The sequence below is a fragment of the Ascaphus truei genome, chromosome 4, assembly GCF_040206685.1.
Source record: "Ascaphus truei isolate aAscTru1 chromosome 4, aAscTru1.hap1, whole genome shotgun sequence".
Classification (NCBI taxonomy): domain Eukaryota; kingdom Metazoa; phylum Chordata; class Amphibia; order Anura; family Ascaphidae; genus Ascaphus; species Ascaphus truei.
The window spans coordinates 24,424,297-24,450,498 of NC_134486.1; the positions used below are offsets into that span (position 1 = coordinate 24,424,297).

A 26,202-nucleotide genomic window follows, 5' to 3' on the forward strand; every position below is an offset into this window, starting at 1 on the left:
GTATATGAAACTCAGCACATAGAGAGGTTAGCTGGCTGTAGAATGTTACTTTCCAATCAAACCTCAAGAGTAAGCCTGTAATAGCAAAATGAACTCCAGGATCACGGGTAAGCTGTAAATTGAAAGTTCACATAAACTGTAAGAATAGCAGTAAGCAGACTGCAAGCCAGATAAGGTGTGTAATAATTGAGCACACCTATATGCTTATAATGTCCAATTGCCAACTCACTGATAGGTGGTATAATTCCAATAAAAAATCATCAACAGTGTTTTGCAGCATAATTACGTGTGCTCCATGGGAAGAGTCATCCAGGGGTCCTGCCTAGCGCTCCCACTCCAACGCATTTCGTCCAGAGACTTAAACTTGGAGTGGTATATATATATATATTTTCCAACCATGTTACCGATTAGCAACAATACTTTTGGAAGTAACAGTAAGAGACCACATTTTAAACAGGAGAAGCAGAAGAACCGACCGGTGCGTCATGTGACACCCAAGCGGACCATTGGGTAAAGAGAAGGTCTTTGCAGGTGTTCATATCTGTAACTATTGGAAGAAATTAAGAGAAGTTTGACTTAAATCCCGCATGGCTGCCAAAATATGCTGCTCTGTTTGCAAAATGGTTGAAACCCTTGAGTCCTTATGAAGTACCCAAGATAAACTATAGACAAAACCAAATATTGTCCTTGTGCTTCTCCAGCTGTTTTGCAAGAAGTTTGATGAATGCTATGGCCGCTCAGAAGTCCTTTCCTGTGTTGCTACTTCAAATGGTTGTAGTAGTTCACATATATATGCAATGATTTTGCACTTTGAGTGAGTCACAAAAGTCCACCCTCCCTCAATATCATGGAATACAGTGTGTGACGATAATGCCCCTTTCTGTGTAGTTGTGCTACAAATCGAGCACACCAAGGGTTAACTTCATGTGGAGTTAATATGGCATTATGTCTCATACGGGATATCAGAGTCAAATCTGGTCAATATTAAAGGGCCAACTTTATTGGTTAATAAATCAATTAACAAACATTTTTTACAGTGAAGTTGAGAACCAGATGTGCCAAGAGGTGGCCAGCACATGTTAGTGTAACTTCAAGAGAATTCCAAAGTGCTCTGGATGCAACAAAAGGGTGTGTCCAGGAGAGTACTCCCCATGTCCTTACACATTTACTAAATATAAGATATTTGGGATCTGATATCATTCACAAGGTTAAAGAACATACAGGCATACCCCGCATTAACGTACGCAATGGGACCGGAGCATGTATGTAAAGTGAAAATGTACTTAACGTGAAGCACTCCCTTTTTCCCACTTTTGATGCACGTACTGTACTGCATTTGTGATATACGTGCATAATTGATGTAAATAACGCATGTGTAACAGGCTCTATAGCCTCCCCGCTTGTGCAAAGCTTCCGTACAGGTAGGGAGCCAGTATTGCTGTTCAGGACGTGCTGACAGGCGCATGCGTGAGCTGCTGTTTGCCTATTGAGCGAAATGTACTTACTCGCGAGTGTACTTAAAGTGAGTGTCCTTAAAGCGGGGTATGCCTGTAGTGATGTGACGTGAAGTCAAGTGGATTAAATGATACTAAACATGCCACGATAAGTGTGGTGCAAAGGTCAGATATTTATTTTCCCCTCCAATATTTGGAGTAGCCCTGGCAAGACTGATTTCTGTGCCGTCGGCAAACTCACCCGAACTCAATGATGTGGGTCACATCATTCTAGGGGTTACAGAAAGAGTTATGGGGTATTTTTTACTTTGAGTTTTAACGAAATAGTCTCTATCATAAATTTCACAGGAGATGGATGATTGGGAAAATAGGACCCGACGAAGAGGGTGTGCCTATTCTGGTCCCATTGCAAAGTTTGAGCATAAAAACCATGCTTTTAGGATACCAAATTAGAATTCACCATGGAAGGTGTATTATACCAATACACACATAGATACTCTTATTTTCAACTTCAAGCCCTCTTTGAAGAATCCGATATTGTTACAGTATGTGGTAACGTATTTAGTATTTTCGTTTTTTACCTCGTTATTTTCTGAAACTGTCTCCATTTCTATATTGTACGTTCTTTGTAACATTCTTCTTTTCTGTAATCACGCACCGTACCACTTTTTTTTATATATTAAATGTAACATTTAATTGGGCTCTAATTGGAACCCCTGTACCTTTTCAGAAGAGATTAACCGCATTCTAGGACACATTTTGCTACATTGGGGTTTGTGTTAATTACATATTTGTCCTCGTAAACAGGGACCAAGGACTCTGAAGGTAAGACCTTAAAATTATTCTTGGTGGTGGAAGCGTAGTGTGACAGATTTTGGGGGGAGATATTGCTCATTTTGAGGGTCCTGTGGGGAGGTAAATGAGTCAGTAGGATAGCTAGGAGTATTAACCCTTTTCACATACACATGTCACGTGCTCGCAGGTGTGGCGTACGTGACAAAGTGTATCTTGTTGTTGTTTTGGAAGTCACTGAAGCATACAGAATTCTGAATTCCACCTTGTTACAAACCCTTGCTTCAGTTGGTGGCATGGGAGAGTATAGTTTTGTTGTGGTTGTTCTAGTTTTCTGCTTGTTTATGCCAAAAAGATCACCTATTTTATGTGCGACAGACAGAATATCCTATACAGTCCTATTGTTTTTAAGAAAATGCTCTATCATCAGGTTAATAGTATGTCCGAAACACAGACAATATTTGCTCCATTATGTGAAAATATGAAATTGTGGGAAGTCCAAGATGGGTTAGTCAACTTTCAAATATGTTTTTCGTTTTTTTCCCCCCAAGAGATTGCCACGAGTATGCTTTCAGGTGAAGCCAGCAATGCATAACGCATCTTGCCTGAAAATGACCTTTTTCAACCCGTGGACAGTAGAAAGGAGGATGATGATGATGATGATGGAGATGCTATTATTGAAGCTGCGGACGGTGAAAAGAAAGAAACCCAGTGGCCCGGCACTCTCATGTAGTATATGACCACCAAGAATTTCAACATATCTGTAATTATTGTAAGTGGATACTTCATACATTAAGTGCCTTTGCCCTGTAGGTGCCTGTACATAGTGTGCATGTAATGGCTTTTCTGGACGAATTATTTCTGGATGGAATTTGGTATTGTGGGCATACAACTCTGTCAACCTGTGAAAGCCTACAGTAATAGTAGCAGATATAGGACACACATCGAATGCTACCACAGTGCGATAGGGTGTCTGGAAATTACTATTTCAAAAGACTGTAGTTAATTGTTTGTGCGAAATAGTGGTAGGGCTGAGTCTTTCAATTCCCCACCTCAGGGCACACAGCTGCCCACCTATATACCAAAAAGAACATTGTTAACCTAACTAAATGGTCAGATTGTTGTACTGTATATCACTGCCCACCAAAAATATACCCCAAGTCAAAGGAACTGTGTTAACCCAACATTAACTCACTGAGTCTTGTATACTGGTAGAATGATAATACAGGTGATGATATGTATCCATGCTGACCTGTACTCCAACGTAGACAAACAGTGTTAAACAAGCTGGTGTGCATATAGACTGGAGTGGTATATACTGGTAGAGAGAGAAGTCAGATGGCGGTGTATACTGTATATATCTGCTCACCTATAAACGATAGTTTCCCTAATGGGAAATGGAAATGCCTGAGTGGAGAGATACACGTGAACACTCCTGAAATACGTGGGTACTGTACTAAATAAGATCTCTCTCTCGTTGAATTTCGCCTAAAGTTATGCCAAACAAGTTAAATTATAGACACAGTGTATTGATCCAGAGAGCACTCTGATAGCCTTTTAGTAGAATTAAGCATGATTTTTTCTCTCTTGTGAGCCATAATAGGCAAATGTTACACTGGGTTTTTTGTTTGTCTTTGTCTAGATCAATATTAATACATTTACAGAATGAATATCTCACCCGGTTAGGTTAGCGAGGCTGAACATGATAGACATACAGTATGTCATTTTTAACCTAAACTACTATGTTACAATGTAGGAGATACATCTTCACTGTCTAGCTAGCTATGCTCTTCTGCACAAAGGGGGTTACAATGTAAAATAGAAGGATAAATTCCACTAAATAGCGTCAATTATTTTGAGTACATTTCTATCATACACACATTAGCAGCTGAATCGTCTTCGGACCTAATCAGAATGAGAACAATAAATAACCGAATGAAATACTATATCGATTAAAAATTCTACTATGCCCATGTCATGCAAAGAATAAAAAAAGGAAATAATATTAGAGTGTCTCTTAATTTGACACGAAATGCAGAATAACAACAATTTGGAAAAGAAAATAGTTTCCTTCATCTCACCAGCCTGGGTCGTGTCTGCCTGAGGAAGGATTTCAGGTCCCCTCCCGCCATGAGCTCCAGCAGAATAAAACGAGGCAGAGCCTGCAGACTCACTCCAATGCAACGCACAATGTTCTGGTGGCTGAACTTACTGAGGGGAGAAGGCCACAACTTTGGTGAGAAAGACATTGCTGACAAGCCTTAACCGTGCTTACAGTACTGATGATGTATAAAGATAAAATGCTGATCGCTAGACAATATATATAAAATAATTAGTATATCTCCCAGGCTAATATAGGAGCAATGTACATGCAACAACCCAATATCTGACCAACTAGAGTGATGCTAGTAAGTGTACTGATGATAATAACTTAGCCTCAGCTTAGGGCGCTTAAACTGAGGTACTGATGAGCAAACATCCGAAGAGAAACCAACACAAAAGAGTAACAAAGTACTGTATTGTAATGACATTAGCATTGCCCTCGTACATGTATGAGATCTAACTCAAGTGAGCTGGTTGAAGCTCATTTCGGACAAAAAAAATCATTTCGTTCATAGAATATATTACGTTTAGAGTACCTATTTGAAATAGTTAGTTCTGAAGTAATGAAAAATGGCGGCGATACTGGCACCCGATGCCCCATTCCAGGGCATGTAACTCGGGAATCAGGGGGTCGCTGAGGCTGAAATCAAAGCGCTTCATCTCAGGAGACCCCCTGCTGCCGCACACTATTAATAAAAATTACATTGAAGGAGCTTCATTACCATAACAGATAGCTGCTACGGTAACGAATGTGTAAACATTTTCATTATGGTTTTATTACTAGTGTATTGTAGCAGGGGGTCTCCGGAGCAGAACCTTGTTGATTTGAGGTCCGGGGACACCCTGCTTCCAGAGATACAGGCCCCATTATCGGGTGCCGGTATCTCCTATACATTGAAATGTCCCGTGTCACGTGACCGTGGGAATAAAATGCATAGGAGACACTGGCACCCCATAACAGGTCCTGTATCTCGGGAAGCAGGGGGTCCCCGGACGTGAAATCAATGCGGTTCTGCTCTGGAGACCCCCTGCTCATCTACACTAGGAATACAATTGAAATGTTAAAAAATGATTTTCAGGCGAGATTTGTGCAGGGAGAGGCGGCTCTCTCTGCAGCAGATAGAACTCACCGGGTGAGCCCTTTCCAGAGAGGAGATCTTCACGTCACCGGCTTTCTGCATACCGTGATAGCAACGCTGTCAAAAATGGAGATCTAAAAACAATGACGATTTTTTTCTATCGGACTTTAGTGCACTGGCCCCTATGTCTTTCCCTATCATTCTGGGCTTAGATAGAGGAAATTCCCCTGACCAGTTACCTGTGCAAGCCATTCAATCACCATTCTGTAGAAGTCCTTCCTATCCATTGCCTGATTTTTTGTAACGGTATAAACACACACAAAATAAAATTTCTCCCACACAGCCCAGGGTTTGCTGTCGGGGCAAGCTGTAGTAACTTGGCATATACAGGGATAGTACAGTGCACTGAACACTGCCCACATTATATAGGAGGCCATATGAGTGATAGGGCATAGAGAGGATATTAAAACAGTTACACAGTAGGGAAAATAAAAAAGCTGCACAGAGTTTGGCAGAAGAGGGTTAAAAGGATTGTACAAGGGCCCTTCAAAGAAATGAATCCCGTTTGAGTTTTTCCTTTGATAAATCTGGTACATTTTAAAATTTGCACAGTTTAGCAGCCGGGAGACTTTAGCAGAGCGTGGAAACACAAAACAGCATGGAAGCTACATCATCACACTGATGCAAGCGTAGGAATAGTCAAGCACATTCTTCTTATTGCATTGCTCACTAATGGTGGGCAATGCTTATGAATAAGCAATTACCTTGTGGGGTTGAGTGTGGGAGAAGGTGATAGTTTGACCATTTAGGAAACCGTGTAATGAAGGTGCCATTGTGCTACATTACAGTTCAGTATATCCGCAATGCTCCCAGAGAACAAGGGCGGCGACATCTTACCTTATTATAAGAGCTTCCATGAGAAAGTCTAGCTCATCCTGCTCCGAACATACCTCTGGCAATGTCTGGAAAGAGAGAAAAGACACACGGATTAGTCACAGTAGATACAAATCGTAAGGTATTTTTTGTTGCAGAACTGTTCCTGAAAAACATGTATTATACGTAGCCTGTTAACAAATTTGTGTCCCGTCATTTACATCGTCTAATAAATATTGTTTGTTTCCCAAGCCTTTTACTTTGGAACAGTACATTTCTGCCAATATGCATCTGCCAGTTTATTTTAATTTTTATTTCAAACTTTTTTATTGTATTTCTCAAGACATAAACATTGAGGAGATATCGAGTCAATTCACGTAGGAGTGCTTTACATCATGTTTTTCCTTTACAATACAAAGAGTCAGAAACCCAGATTATTGATAATCTACATGCTTTTACAGTGTATATAAATTGCTGAGATGCAAATGTACTCCCTTAATTTAAGTTAGGGGTTCGACTTTTCCTTATTCGAACCCATTTAATCCATGAGAAAAGGGATAGATGGAGATAAGGATAGAAAGAGAAAGAGGAAAGGGGAGAGTGAGAGGGAGAGAGGGAGGGGGAGGAGAGGGGAGGGGAGAAACCTCAAAGGGGAAGGGGGTGGGTGGGGCAAGGAGGAGAGGGCTTATCATCGGGCAGTTTTTTTTTTTTAACAATCTTTTTCCTTTATTGGAGAATTGCAGCAGGAGTACAGAAAGAAATAACATTGTAGAATTGGCAATGAAGTCATAGGCACATGACTGCAGGTAGTAAAAGACAATCCAATAAAGCATTTTCTGTTTTTGAAGGTAGGATAAGGGGAAGACAAATGAAGGGGGATAGGAGGGAACAACAAAGAAAGGTGGACGGGGAGCAGGGAGGAGGGGCAGAATGGGAGGGGGGAGTGGGCTATTGGAAGATGATAGTTCGGGTGTCTCCAATCCCACTCCACCAGAGGAGGGTCAATTTTGGGCCAGGATCTGTGGGAGAGATGGGGCTCCGGCGCCAGGCCATAGTTCCCAGGTGTTGAAAAATTGGGGCTTCTTTTGCTTTAACATGGCTGTGAGCATTTCCATGCTCATAACTGTATTTATTCTGTTAACAACTGTTCTTTTGTAGGGTGCTTTTATTTGTTTCCAAGCCGCTGCAACTGAGCACCTAGCGGCTGTCAGGATGGAGGAGATCAGCCTGGCTAGAGGGGCGGGGAGGTACTATTGTGGTTTTCCCAGCACATATGTCAGAGGGTCCAAGGGGACATCTAGTCCCAGGGTTTCATAAAGGAGTTTCTGAACTCTGGTCCAGAACTTCTGGATCTCCGGACATGACCACCAAATGTGGACCATGTCTCCCCTTTGACCACATCCCCTCCAGCACAGATCTGGTGTGCCGGGGAAGATCTGGCTCAGTCTGCTCAGGGTCAGGTACCATTGGAATATAATTTTATAGATATTTTCTTTTGTTATGGTACAAATCGAAGTTTTGGTAGCTGATTCCCAGATATCCTCCCAGTCTTCAATGTCCATTTGTAGGTTAAGGTCAGCGGTCCATTTTTGCATGTAGGAGAGGGATGTGGGGGGAGGGGGGGGGGGTTGGGGGGGAAAGCGACAACTCCATCCCTCTTTAAATCTTGGAAATTAATCCTCTTTGGTATTCACCTTTGAGGCAGAGAGATTCAAATTTGGTCAGGGGGGGGGAATTTAGAGTTTTGGGATAGAGCTCGAAGGAAATGCCTAATTTGTAAGAATTTAAAGAGATGGAGGCCAGGTGAGTGATACTTAAATTGGAGCTCCTGGAAGGACAGAACTTCCTCTTTCTTCAGCAAGTCTGCAACCATTCTAATATCTAGGTCCTGGAATTTACCAAATTGTTTACGGGAGCACCCAGGCGGGAATTCTGGATTTCCGAAAATGGGGGTGAGTTGAGAGGGGGATGATGATAGGCCTTACTTCCCTTTGCTTTTAAGCCAGATAGACCATGTGCATCTCATTGCCCCAAGTTCGAAATTCTGGGGTCGCTTTTCATTGTTTGCTTGGGACCATAGAATAACTGGGATGGGGGTGGGGGATGCGTGGTGGGATTCTATTGCCAACCAGCAGTTTGAAGTTGGGGGATTATTCCAGACTACTGCCTGGCGTAGTTGAGCTGCTTGATAGTATCTGATCACATCAGGTGCACCTAGACCCCCTCTTGTCTTTGAGGACAGCATAACCGACCTCGGGACCCTGGGTTTACGCGGTTTCCAAATAAATCGGAAAATATGGGACTGTATATTTCTTAATTCTGATAATGGTATTGTGACTGGGAGAGTTTGGAAAGAGTAAAGTAGTCGGGGGAGGATATTCATTTTAGAGGAAACAAGTCTACCAAACCAGGAGATTTGGTGATTGTTCCATGAGTCCAGATCTTTTTTAATTTGGTCAAATAGGGGGGGATAGTTAGTTTGGTACAGAGATTTGTAAGAATTGTTTATCTTTACTCCTAAATATTTTATGTGGGAGGAGTTCCATCTATATTTATGATTTGACTGTAGTAGTCTCCTTACAGGTTCTGGGAGGGAAAGGTTAAGCGCTTCCGATTTGTCCATATTGACCTTATAGTCAGAAACCTGGCTAAATTGATCTAGTAATTTTTGAAGGTTGGGGAGGGAAATATGTGGGTCGGCGAGGGTCGAGATTACGTCATCTGCAAAGAGGGAGATTTTATATTCCGTTTCTGCGATTGGGATGCCTTTTATGCATGGTTCGGCTCTGATTTGGGCCGCTAGTGGCTCAATTGAGATAGCGAATAGTAACGGGGACAAGGGGCAACCTTGCCTGGTTCCATTTTTGATTGGGGTTGGGTTTAATTGTCCGCCTGGAAGTTTAAGATACGCTGTGGGGTTTTGGTAGAGGGCGCAAACTCCCTCAAGGAAAGGGCCTGCGAAGCCGAATTTAAGCATAGTTTGGTTGAGGAAGGACCATTTGATCCGATTAAATGCCTTTTCAGCATCAAGGCTTAATATCATGGCTTGGAGTTTGTTGAGATGCACATGGTCAATAATATCAATAATTTTGCGGGTGTTTTCAGAGGCCTGTCTTCCTGACACAAAGCCCACTTGGTCAATATGAATAAGTCTGGGGAGAATCGGGTTTAGTCTGTTTGCTGAAGAGTTTAAGGTCTGTATTAAGTAGGGAGATCGGTCTGTAACTACTGCATTGTAGCGGGTCCCTTCCTTCCTTGTGGATGATAGCGAGGTTGGCGGCCGAAATTGTGCCTGGGATCGGTTCACCCTCCAGAAAGGAGTTGAACATGTCTAGTAGGTAGGGGGAGAGAGTTGAAACGAACGTCTTGTAGTAGGCATTGGAGAAGCCATCTGGCCCTGGGGTCTTGGCTAATTTGAGGGAGCTTATGGCATGGGTTAGTTCTTCTTGTGAGATTTTTTGGTTTAATTTCTCTAGCTCCTCCTCTGTAAGAGAGGGCAGGTTGCATTGGGCCAGGTATTGCGAGGCTATTTTGGTGCTATCTTGTTCTTGGCCTGGGGGGTGGAGGATGTAGCGATCCTCATAGAATTTAGCGAACTCCTGGGCAATTTCTTTTTCCAGAAAGGAGATCTGATCGCTCTTGGTGCGGATCTTCGTGATTTGGGATTTAATTTTTATGCCTCTGAGTTTTGCGGCCAGTAGCCTGTCTGCTTTGTTGCCCCTGTCATAGAACCTTTGATTGGTCCATTTCAATGCCCTCTCCACCTCCTCAAGCTGTGTTTGTTTCAGTTCCGCTCTTGTTTTGTTGAGTATTTTATATATTCTTTTGGAGGGGGAATTTTTATGTTGCTGCTCAAGAATCAGGATCTTATCTGTTAGCTCTTTTTGTGTTTTGAGTTTCATTTTTTTCTTATAGGAGACCAATGAGATAAGATCCCTTCTTATTGTGGCTTTATATGCTTCCCACAGCATTGCTCATGCTGAAACAGATCCTCTATTTATTTAAAAAAATGAGGATAATTTTTGTCTAATTGACTTAACTATTTTCGGATCGTTAAGAAGAGAGTCATTTAGCTTCCATTTATATGTGTTGCTTTTTACGAAGGGCAGAGAGAGGGTTAGTTCAACAGGGGCGTGATCTGACCATGTGATTGGGCCTATGTTGGACTGGGAGGATGCCTGGAGAACATTATTGGTGCCTAGAAAATAGTCAATCCGCGAGTAAGACTGATGAGTAGCTGAGAAGAACGTGTAGTCCCTCTGACCCATGTGCTGGGTTCTCCATATATCCACTAGGGGGGGATGAGGTAGGGGGGAAAGGAAGGCTTCAAACACTGGATAAATGACCAACTTTGAACGAATTAATAGTAAACCTTTTACATGAGACCTATAGGGGTCTGTGGGTGGGGGAGGTGGGAGGGGGTGGGGGGGGTTAGAAGAGGATGGGGAAATATAACCATCTGCTTAACAGTTAAATACAATATAGATAAGTACACTTGAGAGAACATTTGTGAATATTTACATTGGGTATTAAACACTTTTAAACAATTGTTAAACAAGTTTGAGGGTTCTTGTTAGTACATAATAACTCAGTGTATAGTTCGCATAGGGGGAAGGGGGGACATGGGAGGTGGTGTGAGAGGAGGGAACTCCTACGAGAATCAGGTTTAACGGGGAACATTGCTGAGGGGGTCTAAGCTCTATTGCACAACATTTCCGATTAAATATTTGACAACTTGGTGGAGGGGGGGAGAGGGAGGGGGAGGGGAGAATGAGGGGGGAGGGAGGGGAGGTGGCAGGAGGGGGGGGGAGAGGGGGAGGGGGGGAAGGAAGTTTGGGTTGGGGAGAGGGGGGGAGGCGGGGAGGGGGTGCACATATCGTGGTATGGGAAAATGATAATGCAGGAGCTAGAAACATAAAACCTGCCCTTTGAGGTTCTTTATGCTGGGATCGAAGCTGAACAGTCCGTGGGAATGGGGGAAGCTTCGGGTAAACGGGGACTCCCGTGTTGATCTGGGGTGGGGGGGTCTCACCCTGATTCTCTCTTTCCTGCAGCGTTCAAAGATCAGGAACGTAACCCGGTGGTGGAATGACAGCTACTATGACCCGAAGGGTAGCTGCGACAGAGACGGTTGCGATCAAGCAGAAGTTCCTCGGAGGAGAGCTGAGACTTGCGGGTAGTTGGAGGGACTTCGCAGGAGAGGGATGGAAAAAGGGCAATGAGTCCGGGTAAGGTGCAGAGGGGCAGTGGAGCGGTGGGACGGATGGGTGGGGGGTGGGTGGGACGGATGGGTGGGGGGTGGGGGACGGGCAGCTCGGGCCAGGAACAGGAACAGGGGGTTCAGAGGGCTGGAGGGACCCGAGAGGGGGGAGAGGAGAGTGTCGCCTCCTCACAGGGGCCGGGAATACGCTCCGGCCCCCCCCCCGCGCAGATCGATGGCGGATCAGTGGTTGATGGGACCCGATATGGCCCGCCACAGGGACGACTGTGGATAAAAATAGGGGGCAAAGGACGGGGATGGGATATGGAGGGGCAGTGGGGCGGTGGAGCGGTGCAGCGGGGGGGGGGGAGCAGGGGAAAGTGAGAGAGTGTGGGTCCCCTCCTGGATCAACCATCTTGACTTCTGGCATGGGGAGCATAGCGGGTAGGTCACCGAGGGGGGCGGGAAGGAACGGAAAGAGGCGGGGGGGGGGGGAAATGGAGGTGATCGTGGACATGAGGGAGGGGGATATTGCTGGTGAAATCGGATCCTTCCGTGAGGCTTAGAGAATCGAGATTATGTTGGGCGTCTAGGGCGGCTGGTTGTTAGGGGAGGCAAGGTGGACCTTTAGGCGCGTAGTGGCGCAGGCATCGACCGTAGCCTCGGGGGGGGGGGTCGACACAGTGGAAGTTCAGTGAGGCTTCTGGTTGGCTGTGCACTCCGACGCCCGGGGGTTATCTGAAGGGTCCGGCCTTGTTGCAGTACGGGGAGGTCGGTCATCCTCTCGCGCGCGGGGGGGGGGGCAGTGCAAGGGCTTTCAAGAATTCCTGGGAGTCCTCAGGGGCTGAGATAGTGAAGTGGCATCCGTTGCGGAGCACAACCAGTTTCAAGGGAAAGCCCTATCTATATTTGACTCTCCGGTCTCTCAGATAGCTTTTGAGGGGTTTCATTTCTCTCCTTTTAGCGATGGTGACCCTGGAGAGGTCGCTGAAGATTTGTATGTCGGTATCCTCAATGCGTATGCTCCTCACTCCTCTGGCAGCAGACGTGATTTTTTAATTCGTGGTGTAAGCGTGAACTTCACGATGACATCCCTGTGACGGTTCGGGTCCGAGGGCTTGGGACCTAGGGCCCAGTGCACCCGGTCCATTTGGAGGTCATGTTCGGTCAGTTCCGGGACCAGGTGAAAATAAAGGTGAACAAAAAGCGCTCATGCAAACATAGATTAACAAAAACCTGTGATATAAAGTCCGAAGGTAGTCCTGGAGCTGCCCAAAGAAGTGAATCTGGGATCTCCTTCCCAGATTTAGTATTGTAGGGGAAAAACACCTCCTGTGGCGCTGAGGAATGGTTTGGATGTGGTTGTCGACAAAAGTTCCTTTCTGGATGGATTCCCTCAGAAAAAAGAGAAAAAACAAGTATACACACTACAATAGTGCATTACCCAGGGACAACTAGGATATTAAGGGAGCTAAATTTAATACATGTAAAAATACAATAAAATGCAATGAATTACACTAAAAATACAATGAATTACACTAAAAAGAACTATCTGTGCCTTTGCATAGGAACCAGATGTCTTGAGACTTGCTCCTCTTTGGTGTAAAATTGGAAACCTACTCACCAAAAGTGACTAGGACATAAGCGTTATTGAATTGGTCTTGTCAGCAGGTGGAACCGCAAGCTATAGGTGAGAATACGCCAGTCAACGGAAGAGGATCCCCTTCTTCGTTCGGGAGTCTGCTAGCTGCTGCCTGCTTGCTGCTTTCTCCCTGAATTCGGCCGATCCGCTCCTCCTGTTATGTCACCAGCTTGTGCTTCTCAGCTACGGTGTCCCTGTGATGGAGGTCTTTTGGCATCACAGGGACACCGTAGCTGAGAAGCACAAGCTGGTGACATCACAGGAGGAGCGGATCGGCCGAATTCAGGGAGAAAGCAGGGAGAAAGCAGCAAGCAGGCAGCAGCTAGCAGACTCCCGAACAAAGAAGGGGATCCTCTTCCGTTGAGTGGCGTATTCTCACCTACAGCTTGTGGTTCCACCTGCTGACAAGACCAATTCAATAACGCTTATGTCCTAGTCACTTTTGGTGAGTAGGTTTACAATTTTACACCAAAGAGGAGCAAGTCTCAAGACATCTGGTTCCTATGCAAAGGCACAGATAGTTCTTTTTAGTGTAATTCATTGTATTTTTAGTGTAATTCATTGCATTTTATTGTATTTTTACATGTATTAAATTTTGCTCCCTTAATATCCTAGTTGTCCCTGGGTAATGCACTATTGTAGTGTGTATGCTTGTTTTTTCTCTTTTTTCTGAGGGAATCCGTCCAGAAAGGAACTTTTGTCTACAACCACATCCAAACCATTCCTCAGCGCCACAGGAGGTGTTTTTCCCCTACAGTTTCGGGACCAGCTGCAGGAATGCTTTTCGGAGGTAGGTCTGGAGATCATCGTGGGAAACAGCTTCAGGGATATTTCTGAGGCGTATATTTTGTCTCCTCTCTCTGTTTTCCACATCCTCTAGGGCGCTATTTAGGGCGTTTATTACATAGCCACACCTGGCCACCTCATCCTGTGTATTTGTTTGGGCAGTAAGGACTCCGTCCATTTTGGCCTCTAATTCGTCTGTCCTTTTGGAGAGGGATCCCATGTCTGATCTTATCCCTTCAAGGGCCGTCTCTAGGTCCTCCAGGAACCCTCTCCTCATCTTGAGAAAGAGGGACTCAAAGAATTCCTTATTCAGGCCCTGATATTCAGGGTTCTATTTGCTCCTGCAGAGCGCTCAGTGCGGCGTGCTCAGACTCTTCGTCGCCATCTTGGAGCTCGGGGCTCTGCTCTGTTTGCCGTGGTGTGGGAGGAAAAAACTTTGTGACCGGGTTTTGGGCTTTTTTTTAGTTTCGCTGCCATGTCCTCATCCTCGGGTGCAGTGTTGTGAGTTTATTTTGAGCATTTTTTGGTGATGAAAAATGCTCTTTCTAGTAGATTTCTTCGGAGGGTGTCAGGAGCTTTTCCCCTAGTCAGCCATCCACGGTGAAATCACCGGAAGTCTCCACATGGGGCAGTTTTAATTACGTTCACAAAGGTAAAATATTACGTATAGGAACTTGCTACATGTTAAACCCCTTTTGTATGAGGGACCTGTAATTACTTTCTTATCTTCTGTTTCAGAACAGAAACACTCAGATGATCAAAAACACACAATCAGAACAAGCTGCCACAAATGGTCATATTTACTGTAGGAGATAAAAAAAATAGTTCACTAAAATGTTCATATCACACATAGAAATGATCTGTTAGGTGAAATGTTTTGTGTACTCTATATTTCACCAGAAGGACAAAAGTCTTTATTAGATACAGTGTTTGCACATGACATTGCGGGGAACATCAGAAGACCCTTCATCAGACTTCATCTGAACGAGAGACTTGCCATGTCTAGGAAGCTCAGGTCCTGCTTTGAAGTATTTGAACTATAATGATGGTGTCGTAATAGGTTCATCATGTTATTGTTTTTTTTCCTCTATATTGGGGCGCAAACAGTTATCTTATTTTATTAAAAGGACTTAAACTGTAGTTTTTATTATAAACCCGAGTTAACACTAATGTACCAGATTTAACACTGGTGGGCACATGTATCAAGTGCCGGTATGGGTAATTGCACCGATTCCAGCATTAACACACATTGACTTGAATGTCAGGTAACGCCGCAGGGACGGGTTTGATAACCCATACCGGCACTTGTTGCATGTGCCACTAAGCGCCTTATTCTACAATATACTTGCCCACGTGGCCATTCGAGATGTTTCTGGCTTACAAATCCCCATTGACGATTTTCGGCCACAAATGGTGGCTTTGGCAGAATATTGAACAAGCCCCTAGGGCTGATATACCACCGTTAACACTAATGTATGGTTTCATGGCTACACATCACTGATACTGTAATTTACTGACGACTGGAGTCTGAATCTGTGAATATAAGAGCGGCTGAGGTATAGTCTTAGGGAGTCATATAAAGCAATTATACTTTGTATTCTAGGATGTACTGCAGCTTTAATACACAAGGCACATTTATTTATTATGGAATATAATGAAGGTCTATACGTGGCACACCAATGCTTAAATACCTGAGGTGTATGGTCCGAGGAAGGGACAGGATTGTCCTGATACGTTACTGCTTTGTTATTGCTCTGATGTACTAAATACAGCAGAAGTATAAAGTCACCTGTGTGCTACCTCTATCTCCAATTTCTACTATATTTATTATGGAACACATTGCAATCAATGCGCATGTCACATCGTAGCCCATATTTAGTAAGTGGTGCTTTGGTGCTGGAAGGTGACTTATGTCCCATTCAAGTGAACATAATAATGGTGCACCATGTCATGGTCATTTGACGCGGCGAATCTTAAAGGAGCAGGAGGGGCGACAGAAAGGAGGCGGATGGCACATGTAAGTGCCGTGGGGCGGCGGATTTCGAAAATCTGCCACTGGCCATAAGACAGCTTCTGGCACCCGAAGACACCGTAAATCGATATATTACTTACCTTCACGGCAACCTTTAAGGGGGTAGGATCACTGGGGTTCACCAGCACTTGTCCTTCGTACACTTCTCCAAACGCACCGTGGCCCAAACCCCTGCGCAGGAAATGGAACAAGGAACGGTGAGACTCACGGACGCACTCAGAGGACTTTTGTTTTATAGCAAAGTGATGAGATTTTAAACACAATTCAAATGCCACATTTTGTTAAATTTAAAATGAGCAAAAATGGCATATACCCCAAATAAAGGGGAGAGGGAGTGGCTCCGTGAGTAAAAGACACTGACTGGCACTGTTTGCAGCAGGGAACCTGGTTCAATTCCTAGTGTCGGCTCCTTGTGACCTTGGGCAAGTCACTTTATCTCTCTGTGCCTCAGGCACCAAAAATATAGATTGTAAGCTCCACGGGGCAGGGACCTGTGCCTGCAAAATGTCTCTGTAAAGCGATATTTATAACTAGCAGCGCTATACAAAAACATACTACTATTATTATTATTATTATTATTATAAACCACATCCGTAGACACAGGCAGCAATGATATAGAAGTATTTGCGAAACAGAGCTTAAAAGGTCAAATATATCAAAAGTGCTAAACCTTTGCACATCTCATTGAAAGCAGCAGTAAGGTGCACCAAGGCTTAGCATTATTTATTAACTCCGGATCTAGATGCTTTGTAAACAGGGTGAAAAAAATACAACTTTACTTTTTTTTTTTTAAATATTATTTCTACTGACTTGGATTCTACATGACACCTGCATTGCATGAGTTTATGGCCATTATGCTTTCAACTAATATAAAAACTGCCTGCTGTCCTAGATAGCAAATTCACTAAAATGTGAGATTCGTGACAATTTCTTATTAATCTGCCTCGGAAAGAGAGGTTAATCTCACGCAACGTCTCACACGTATATATGCTGAACGGATCTCTTGATACATTCTATGCTGTTATCTGGCTCCCCTGGGAGGCCTCACACTATGTCAGGACCTGATTATCATGTTGAAAAGGCTTTAGCACTTTCTATTTGTATTGCTCTCACTCTTATGTCTCTGATGAGCCCAAGTATAATCCTATACAAAGGCCCTGTATTGATTGATCGTTATGCACTTATGAACTGGATTGTGCACTTATGATCAATGGACATGTATATGAAAAGCAGCATGTCCACCTCACTCCTCCCTATTACACTTCCTGAAAATGGCGAAATAAACAGTTTAAAAAAATAAATAAAAGAGCTTTATCCAGACTAAAGGAAGATTTTTTTTCAAAGGCGAAATACAATAACAATTCAATTTTTTCACTACAAGACGTCAGGATCACTTACATTTGACAGACATTGTGTGGCCTGGAATATATATTATCTGTAAAACATAAAGGAACTTTTCCAGATGCTCAAGTAGCTGCTTTACGTATGTATGTATGTATGTATATCTTTATTTATTGAGCGCCAAATGTGTACTCAGCGCTTCACAAAGAATACAGTACAAGGAATAATAATATAATAATACAATAAGTGCAGCACAAATCAGACAATAGGGGAAAGGAAATTCCTGCCCCGAAGAGCTTACAATCTAAGTGGTATGTTGGGAGACTTACAGAGACAGCAGAGGAGGGAATAAGTGCTTGGTCACAATGGTTGGTAGGAGTGACTGTGGGTGTGGGACAGGAGCCATGAGTGCAGGCTGTTGGGATACTTGATTTGTGAGGCGAGTTTTAAGGTTAGTTAGTGTTAAATCAGAAGGTTAACACCATTAGCAGGGGAAGAGATGGCAGGGAGGTGTGGGTGAGAGCAGGTGTGTATATGGCTGGGTCCAAGATTAGGAGAGGAGAGATATCCCTAGCAGCAAGGAGGAGTTGATAGAGGATTTGTGGGGATGCTTTTTATTGTGGGGCACAGAAGTTGTTGGGAGAGAGGTGTATAAATAATGGTGCAGTGTATTGGCACAGGCATAGGTGGAGGGGAGGAGATATGAAAAAATGTAGATAGGAGGGGAGTGGGGAAGTTAGAGAGAACAGAAACGTTTACAAAGAAGTGAGGAAACAGCAAACATAAAAAGCAATAGGGAGGGCATAGTGAGATGCCTGAGGAGAGACTTCCCAGGTATTGGAGGATAGGAAGAGTACAAATTATCAGAGCATTTAGAAAGCCAAGTTCTCACAGCTGTTGTTGAAATGCAGAGTCCAGATCTTCTAGTATTCTTCACCTCCAATTGTAACTCCAGTATTAACTCTACAGACACTTTATATGTCACACTTAAGATGTTACACAGCCATATGGCACAGCCAAGATAAACTGACTTAAATGCTCTAAACACATTCACGTGACTAATAATTAAGGGAGGGTCTGCCTATTCTAGTCAGATATACCAAAGAGTTGTTCATTAGATTTAAGTTATGTTGCAATGGGGGTTAAATTGATAGAAGTATTCCGCTCACACAGACATACCAAGTATCCCTTATCTTGCTACGCTCAGGAACCTCAGACAAATAGACGCTGATTCTTGGGCTCTAATCAAGCACACGGTCATTTTCTGGTGTGTCATTAATTAAATAATAGCATGCAGCAGACACTGGAATGCAAGTCAGTGTTAATATTTTCTCATCCTCATTACAACCAATAAGTTGTGACTGCACAGCAATCTTGAGCCCAATCGATTCCCGAGGGACATCGACTGCTAAGGGACCAAAGACCTCTCCACAACTGAACGTTGGGCACCAGCTCTTCTATTGATCGTACTAGTGGGTAGCACTGTGCTTCCCCCTTTTGCAGCGAAGGGATTAAGAAAATGTGCAAATGGGTGAAACACTGGAGCGGAAGGAATTTGCCTGTTCATAAGAAATGCATTTGTTATGGGATTATTGGAAATATTTGCCAATATTTCAGCATTTTTCACTTTGTTTTGGTAAATGCACACAGCCCGTGTAAGCTAAGAACCCAAATCCACCATCATATATATTAAGTTAAAAAGAGTGCTACTAGGATTGTGTCCTCATATAGAACAAAAAAAGACAAAAAAGCCTAGTGGTACATCTAACTTGACATATTATATAGTGTAAGAATTCCAGTTCAGTTACATTATTATATTGTAATTACGTTGGAATCCGGGGTATAAAAACAGGATGCCACATATGATATTATAATTTGCAACGATTCTTTTATACACATATTATATCATATTATATCATATGTAATGGTAGTTAATTGATATCTTCTGATAGATTCAGTTATATTGGGATAGTATTTTAAGTTATAATAGGATTGCAGCTGTGTTAGGTTGTCTGAACAAGAGGAGCCCTGTGTGTAACATTTGAGTGACTATAGACAACTGTGGTTAGATTAATAAAGAGTTCTGAGATCTTTCCAGAATACATGCCATATTTGGCATTAAACTTGTATGGAGGGTGGGTAGTGCCTTATCAGTTATGCTGTAGGAGCTTATCTGGTAATAGAATTAGTAGAAGCAAGGGCTGACTAAGGGTTATTATCTGGATAAATATGAAGTGTGTAGCTAGTGAGAAGAGAAAGGGATTACACCGAGGAGGAGAGAACACCAGGAGAAAGGAGGAATCCAGTTTAACATCATGATACCAAGATCAAAACTAAGTATTCCCTTCAGGAACAGAATAATATGCAACCATCTTTGAAGATGGTAGCACTCATTTTGACACAAAAATATATATGATGTGGTGGGTTCTGGGGGTTACAGCTTGTGTGGGATTGTGTTTATTCATTTACATTTTCAACAGGTATCAGTTGGTTTGAGGTTAGTGGCCTCTCCCAGGGTTTAAGCTCACCCCCCCCCCTACTTTTTAAGTAGCAGGGTTTTCCATGTACCTGTGCAGGACAGGTCCACTGAGGTCCTTCTCCCTCCAGCAGAGGTACATGAGAATTTTCACAGGTAGTGTTAGGACCTGCACACTGGTCATGCCGTGAAGTGGCTGCAGGCTTATAACGCTTTGGCCAAAGGGTTTAACTAAATGACCCTTACTCATGAGAATACTAATATTGAAGTATTTAACTATGTATTTTGTCATATTGGATGTAGCATTGGGTATTTTTGTCTTTTGTAGTATACCCCTATGAAGATATCATACCTTATTTGATGTCACTGCTAATTTGTACTATTTTTGTATGTGACTATTTATCTTCAAAATAAACATTTCATTTTATGTGCTAATCTTCTTTTAAGTAAGTACTTACTTATTTAGGAATTGTCAAAAAGTGCATTTCACATACAGTACCTATTTTAATAAATTCAAAGAATAGTTCAAAAACATACTTAACTCTCCTATCATAGGAATGTATGTATAACTTTATTTACTGTATATTGCACTTCACTGCATTAATACACGTGACACAATAATATAACACATAATAGGCATAAGCACTTGAGACATAAAAGTAACATTAGGAAAAGGGGTTCACAGAAAAGTAAATTCACTGAGTCCTCCGTGATACAAAGCAGTATCCCCTCTTTAGACTTGTCTGCAGGACAGTCCAGACTTATGGCTAGAACAGTGGTTTCCAACCTTTTTTTTGGTGAAGAAACCCTATGTGAAATTCTGAGGTACCCCAACCCTCTCTAATAACACGTCTGAGATCACATGCATTGTAAGGAACCCCAACCCTCTCTAATAGTGCGTCTGAGATCAGATGGATTGTAAGGAACCCCAACCCTCTATAATAAGGCATCTGAGATCAGATGCATTGTAAGGATCCCCAACCCTCTCTAATAGCCTGTCTGAGATCAGATGCATTGTATGGCCGCGTTCATGGATGGGGCGTTTCTACGTGTGCGCGCTTGTGTGCACGTTCCTATGGTTCCTAATTGAAGGTAGCATAGTACTGGTTGCGATGTAGCGCATCCTCACTGCTGTAGTTTGGAGAGACAACAAAAATTGTCTTTTCAGGCTGCGTGACATCAGCGTCACGTGAGCTGGTTCAGTCAATGAGGGCGAACCATCTCTGTGACGCATTCGCCACGCCCCTGCCATGCCTGCAATCGCCTCCCCAATCTCCTGCAGCCCGGTGCACGTCATCACCATGAGCGCAGCCTAAGGATCCCCAACCCTATCTAATAGCACTTCTGAGATCCGATGCATTGTAAGGAACCCCCAACCCTACCTAATAGCGCGTCTGAGATAAGTTGCATTGTAAATTCTTCTGTATTTGGTACAATTGTCAAAAGGCCTGAAAATTGCAGGGAACCCTTTAGGGATGCCCGGGGAATCCAAGGGTTCCTAGGAACACCTGTTGAAAAACACTGGGCTAGAATATGCCGTCACTGACTTATTTGTTGACCTGCCTGTATTTTGGGGATGTGCAGAGACCTGGCCATGACCTAAATAGTCACGGAAAGATTCCTTATTATTCCAAAAAAATGTGGGCATTGAAGTGTGTCCAGAAAAATAATTCTTCATGTCTTTCCATGTGAAGAGAAATGGAGTCATCTCAGTATTTCAAGTCATTGGTATTCCAGCCCAGGAAGCCATAACATTTCAATTTGAAGCTTTGCCTCATTTTAACAAATATCATTGTAACTTACAACTCGGTCTCTCTAGAACATGCTGATTTAATAACATAGTGTTTGACACAAAAGTCAGTTATTAGGTCCGCTTAAGAGCACTTAAATTAAAGTATTAATCCCGGCTGCTTAGTATGTCTTGCTGCATGATGGAGTGTGAACTTAGCAGTGCCCGGAGCTCCTGTGTCACATAGGCAAATAGGGAAACTGTAAGGTCATCCATTGCAGCTTCCTATGGGACAGTGTGACGCCGGAGAGTTAAAGCCCAAGCGCGAAACCAGGAAGTGATACTGGTACCTTTAACTGTAAGTATCGTGGGATCCCGGGAGGTTCCCAGAGATGGATATAACAGCTCTGAAACCCCCTTGTTCGCATCTGAAAAAACAAACAAACTCCCCCCCCGGGCTCAAGAGACCACCGGCACCCGGGTGCCATCTTCAGTCCGGGGCCCTGGGAATGTGGGTGGTAGGTAAGAAGAAAGGTCCAGGCACACGGTCTTTGCACAAAAAGCAATATTTAATCCAGCAAAATATCCAACGTTTCGATTGCGTAAAAAGCAGTCTTTGTCAAGGTGAGAGCTGATCAATAAACCACCACCAAACACTTAAATACCCTCACCCATTACCTGTCTGAGCTCCTGCAGGTGAGAAACGGCGCGAAAGTCGCGGCTAGCATGACGTCACTGCTTGTACCCAATACCTCGCATGCGCGGTCAAAACCATAGGAAATATGGCGCCGTCGGCATGTATAGGCGGTTGCAGTAAGGGCAGCTTGTCAAGCCATAGAGGGGTGAGGCGATCCGAGCCGCGCTGACGCTGAGGCTCGCCTGCTGAAATCTGGGCGATTTCATGCCCATACAGGCGAGCCAGCGGGCGCGATCGGAGCCGGGGGGAGGTGGTTAGAGGCGGGGCAGTGACGTCGCTGGGCCAGTCGCCCGCGGAGTTAGTCAACTTGGCAAAGAATTTTCAAAAAATAAATGCACAATAAAACAAAAGATTAGGCTGAATAATTTTTAAATCTCATGATAATATATGTGCATCTCCCCTGCTCTTTACCAGCTTCCATTCACTCCTCTATTCCCTAGTATGGTACATAGCAAGGTACCAAGCTCTTCATATGATCGCTTGGGGCTAATGGTAAAGTCCAATGGCACGAACTATGCCTCCACCTCCCTCACTCCTTCCTAATAAAGGTACTAGGGGGTACAGAGGAGGACAACTAAACATACCTTTCAGCAATAACTAGTAACATATACCACATATAAAGAATTCATTGCAGCCTCGTCAATTGCTGGTGATTGCACGAAACTCTCTGATTGGCTAAGAAAGGATCAGGGTTGTATTACTCCATATATCATCACATGTGAGGATACATTACATATATATAATATGTTTAATTTATTATAAAAAGCAACATGATATAATATTATCCTGTGATACATCATACAGACAGGATTCGTTTTAATACAGTAGGATCAGGGTCGTTTACTCACTGATAGGTACAATAACAAAGTAGGTTGAGGTAGTAAGGTCCGGCTTACTCTATTTATGGGACCATCTAGCTACTCCCAGCACTCTTAACATTCAACACCTAGCTACTGTACTCTCAACATTCAACACCTAGCTACTGTACTCTCTGCACTCAACACCTAGCTACTGTACTCTCAGCACTCAACACCTAGCTACTGTACTCTCAGCACTCAACACCTAGCTACTGTACTCTCAGCACTCAACACCTAGCTACTGTACTCTCAACACACAACACCTACCTACTGTACTCTCAGCACTCAACACCTACCTACTGTACTCTCAACACACAACACCTACCTACTGTACTCTCAGCACTCAACACCTACCTACTGTACTCTCAACACACAACACCTACCTACTGTACTCTCAGCACTCAACACCTACCTACTGTACTCTCAACACACAACACCTACCTACTGTACTCTCAGCACACAACACCTACCTACTGTACTCTCAGCACTCAACACCTACCTACTGTACTCTCAACACACAACACCTAGCTACTGTACTCTCCGCACTCAACACCTAGCTACTGTACTCTCAGCATTCAACACCTAGCTACTGTACTCTCAGCATTCAACACCTAGCTACTGTACTCTCAGCATTCAACACCTAGCTACTGTACTCTCAGCACACAACACCTAGCTACTGTACTCTCCGCACTCAACACCTAGCTACTGTACTCTCAGCACTCAACACCTAGCTACTGTACTCTCAGCACTCAACACCTAGCTACTGTACTCTCCGCACTCAACACCTAGCTACTGTACTCTCAGCATTCAACACCTAGCTACTGTACTCTCAGCATTCAACACCTAGCTACTGTACTCTCAGCATTCAACACCTAGCTACTGTACTCTCCGCACTCAACACCTAGCTACTGTACTCTCAGCACTCAACACCTAGCTACTGTACTCTCAGCATTCAACACCTAGCTACTGTACTCTCAGCATTCAACACCTAGCTACTGTACTCTCAGCATTCAACACCTACCTACTGTACTCTCAGCACACAACACCTAGCTACTGTACTCTCCGCACTCAACACCTAGCTACTGTACTCTCAGCATTCAACACCTAGCTACTGTACTCTCAGCATTCAACACCTAGCTACTGTACTCTCAGCATTCAACACCTAGCTACTGTACTCTCAGCATTCAACACCTACCTACTGTACTCTCAGCACACAACACCTAGCTACTGTACTCTCCGCACTCAACACCTAGCTACTGTACTCTCAGCATTCAACACCTAGCTACTGTACTCTCAGCATTCAACACCTAGCTACTGTACTCTCCGCACTCAACACCTAGCTACTGTACTCTCAGCACTGTCACAATGCGTGCGTCTGATAGGAAAGCAAAGGAGTTTTGCAGGAAGCAATGTTGACACCGCCTAGGTCATTAAAGAGGCTCTTCCATAGTTATGTGACCATAATACTGACTTTATCCTACCTAGACAAACTTAATAGGTCTAGTACTACCCACAGATACTAGATTTAACCCATACATCCCTTAAATATACATCTAGTATACCCTGTTATAATCCCACAAACCTCAAGCTGACACGTCGGGGGTGAAAAATGACACATTAATTACTAAAGATACATAGAAAGTACAGTTAGTCCTCGCTTATCCACTGGAATGCGTCCCGCAAACCGTCATCAAATAACGGACCATCGGATTGCAGGTCCACGTTAATCCGTGGCGGTGAGCATCAGATAAGCGGTTCCAACATCGGATAATGCGTCCAACGGACTGCATAATGCGGTGTCGGAGAAGGCGTTCAACAGAAAGTGGACCGTCGGATACCGAGGACCTCCAGTATAGGACATACTTGAAAGCGAGAGGTACCGCAACTGTCAATGACTGTCTAAGCATCGCTTAAGTCCGTTGTGTCCCTTTCATATCCAGCACCCCCCAAGCAATGGATGGATCACTTTTTGGGGATGTGACAAACAGGGAAAGGAAAGAGAACTATGGAGGGCAGAAAGAGACATTCCAGGGACCAAAACAACAAGTCAGGAGATGTAGTGAGACGCACAGAAAGTCTTTGACTAGTTTTTCATCTAGGAGAATCCTCACAATTTTAAACTCACCTTATGAGGGAGATGTTTTTTCGGGGTACCTCCTTGAGGTCACCAATAGAGGTGATCTTCCCTGCAAAGCAGTAGTTGGGGTTGTAGTCGGTCATAATGGTGGAAGTTCGCACCTTGCTCAGTTTGTAGTCGGGGCTCTGTAACTCCATCTGCATAGCTTGCAGCTCTTGGTGCTTCCGCCGATACACTGGGAACATGACACAGACAAGTTAGGCAATACGGAATGCGTTTACCAGGCACGAGAGAGACAAGCTTGCTGTAACTCTTTGCCACCTTGTAGTGGGCTGATCTCCCCACCAGATGGGAAGAAACTAGAGCAGCAATGCACGGGCACGCGCTGTACAAATCCGCAAGCCAGCAACAGAAAGCAAAAAGTCAAAGATAACCGACTATGGGCCTCATGCAGAGAGCAGCGAATTTTAAAAATGGCGAATTTCATAAAAAGGAGCTTTTTTGGAGAGTTTTAATCTCCATATGCAGAAAAGTGCGAATTCTGCTATGTTTAACATGGATGCGTCTGGCGAGTTTAAATTGGCGAGATGCGCGCTTCGGAAACATGTAAAAACAAATTCGCGCCTTTTTTTTTCCCTTTGCAATGGCCGCGAGCGCCAGTTTTTTTTGGCGAGGCAAAACGGAGACAATCGCGCCATTTTATTGGCGCGAACAGCCGCTAGATGCCGTTCGCGCCTCTCTGCATACGGATATATTTTAAACTGGCGAGATTGCGGTTCTCGCCAGCCGCGAGGCGAGTTTTACAAATAGAAATGAAAAATTGGCGCGATTTTCGGAAATCTCCATTTTCTGCTGTTTTCTGCGCGATTATCTCCAAAAAATGGCGAATTTCGAAAATTCGCTGCTCTCTGCATAGGCCCCTATGCACACTGGATTGGAGGACTGGGTCAGGTTACAAATAGTCTAACACAAATTCTCCTCCTATAATATTGTCCATAAAACAAAGTCCATAAGTTCCTGCACTCAACCACAAGGATGTGGCATTCAGATCAGCGGAGTAGACA

General features: G+C 43.8%; 1 protein-coding gene across 1 annotated transcript in view; it reads right to left on the reverse strand.

Moving 5' to 3' along the window:
- ALK (ALK receptor tyrosine kinase) overlaps nucleotides 1–26,202 on the reverse strand; it is a 797,030-nt gene that overhangs the window by 46,891 nt on the left and 723,937 nt on the right. The window contains exons 20-23 of the mRNA XM_075595436.1: nucleotides 25,187–25,373; nucleotides 16,042–16,132; nucleotides 6,326–6,390; nucleotides 4,328–4,457 (exon numbers count right to left, since the gene is read on the reverse strand). Coding sequence (XP_075451551.1) covers nucleotides 4,328–4,457; nucleotides 6,326–6,390; nucleotides 16,042–16,132; nucleotides 25,187–25,373 — 473 coding nt within the window. The remainder of the gene's footprint in view (nucleotides 1–4,327; nucleotides 4,458–6,325; nucleotides 6,391–16,041; nucleotides 16,133–25,186; nucleotides 25,374–26,202) is intronic.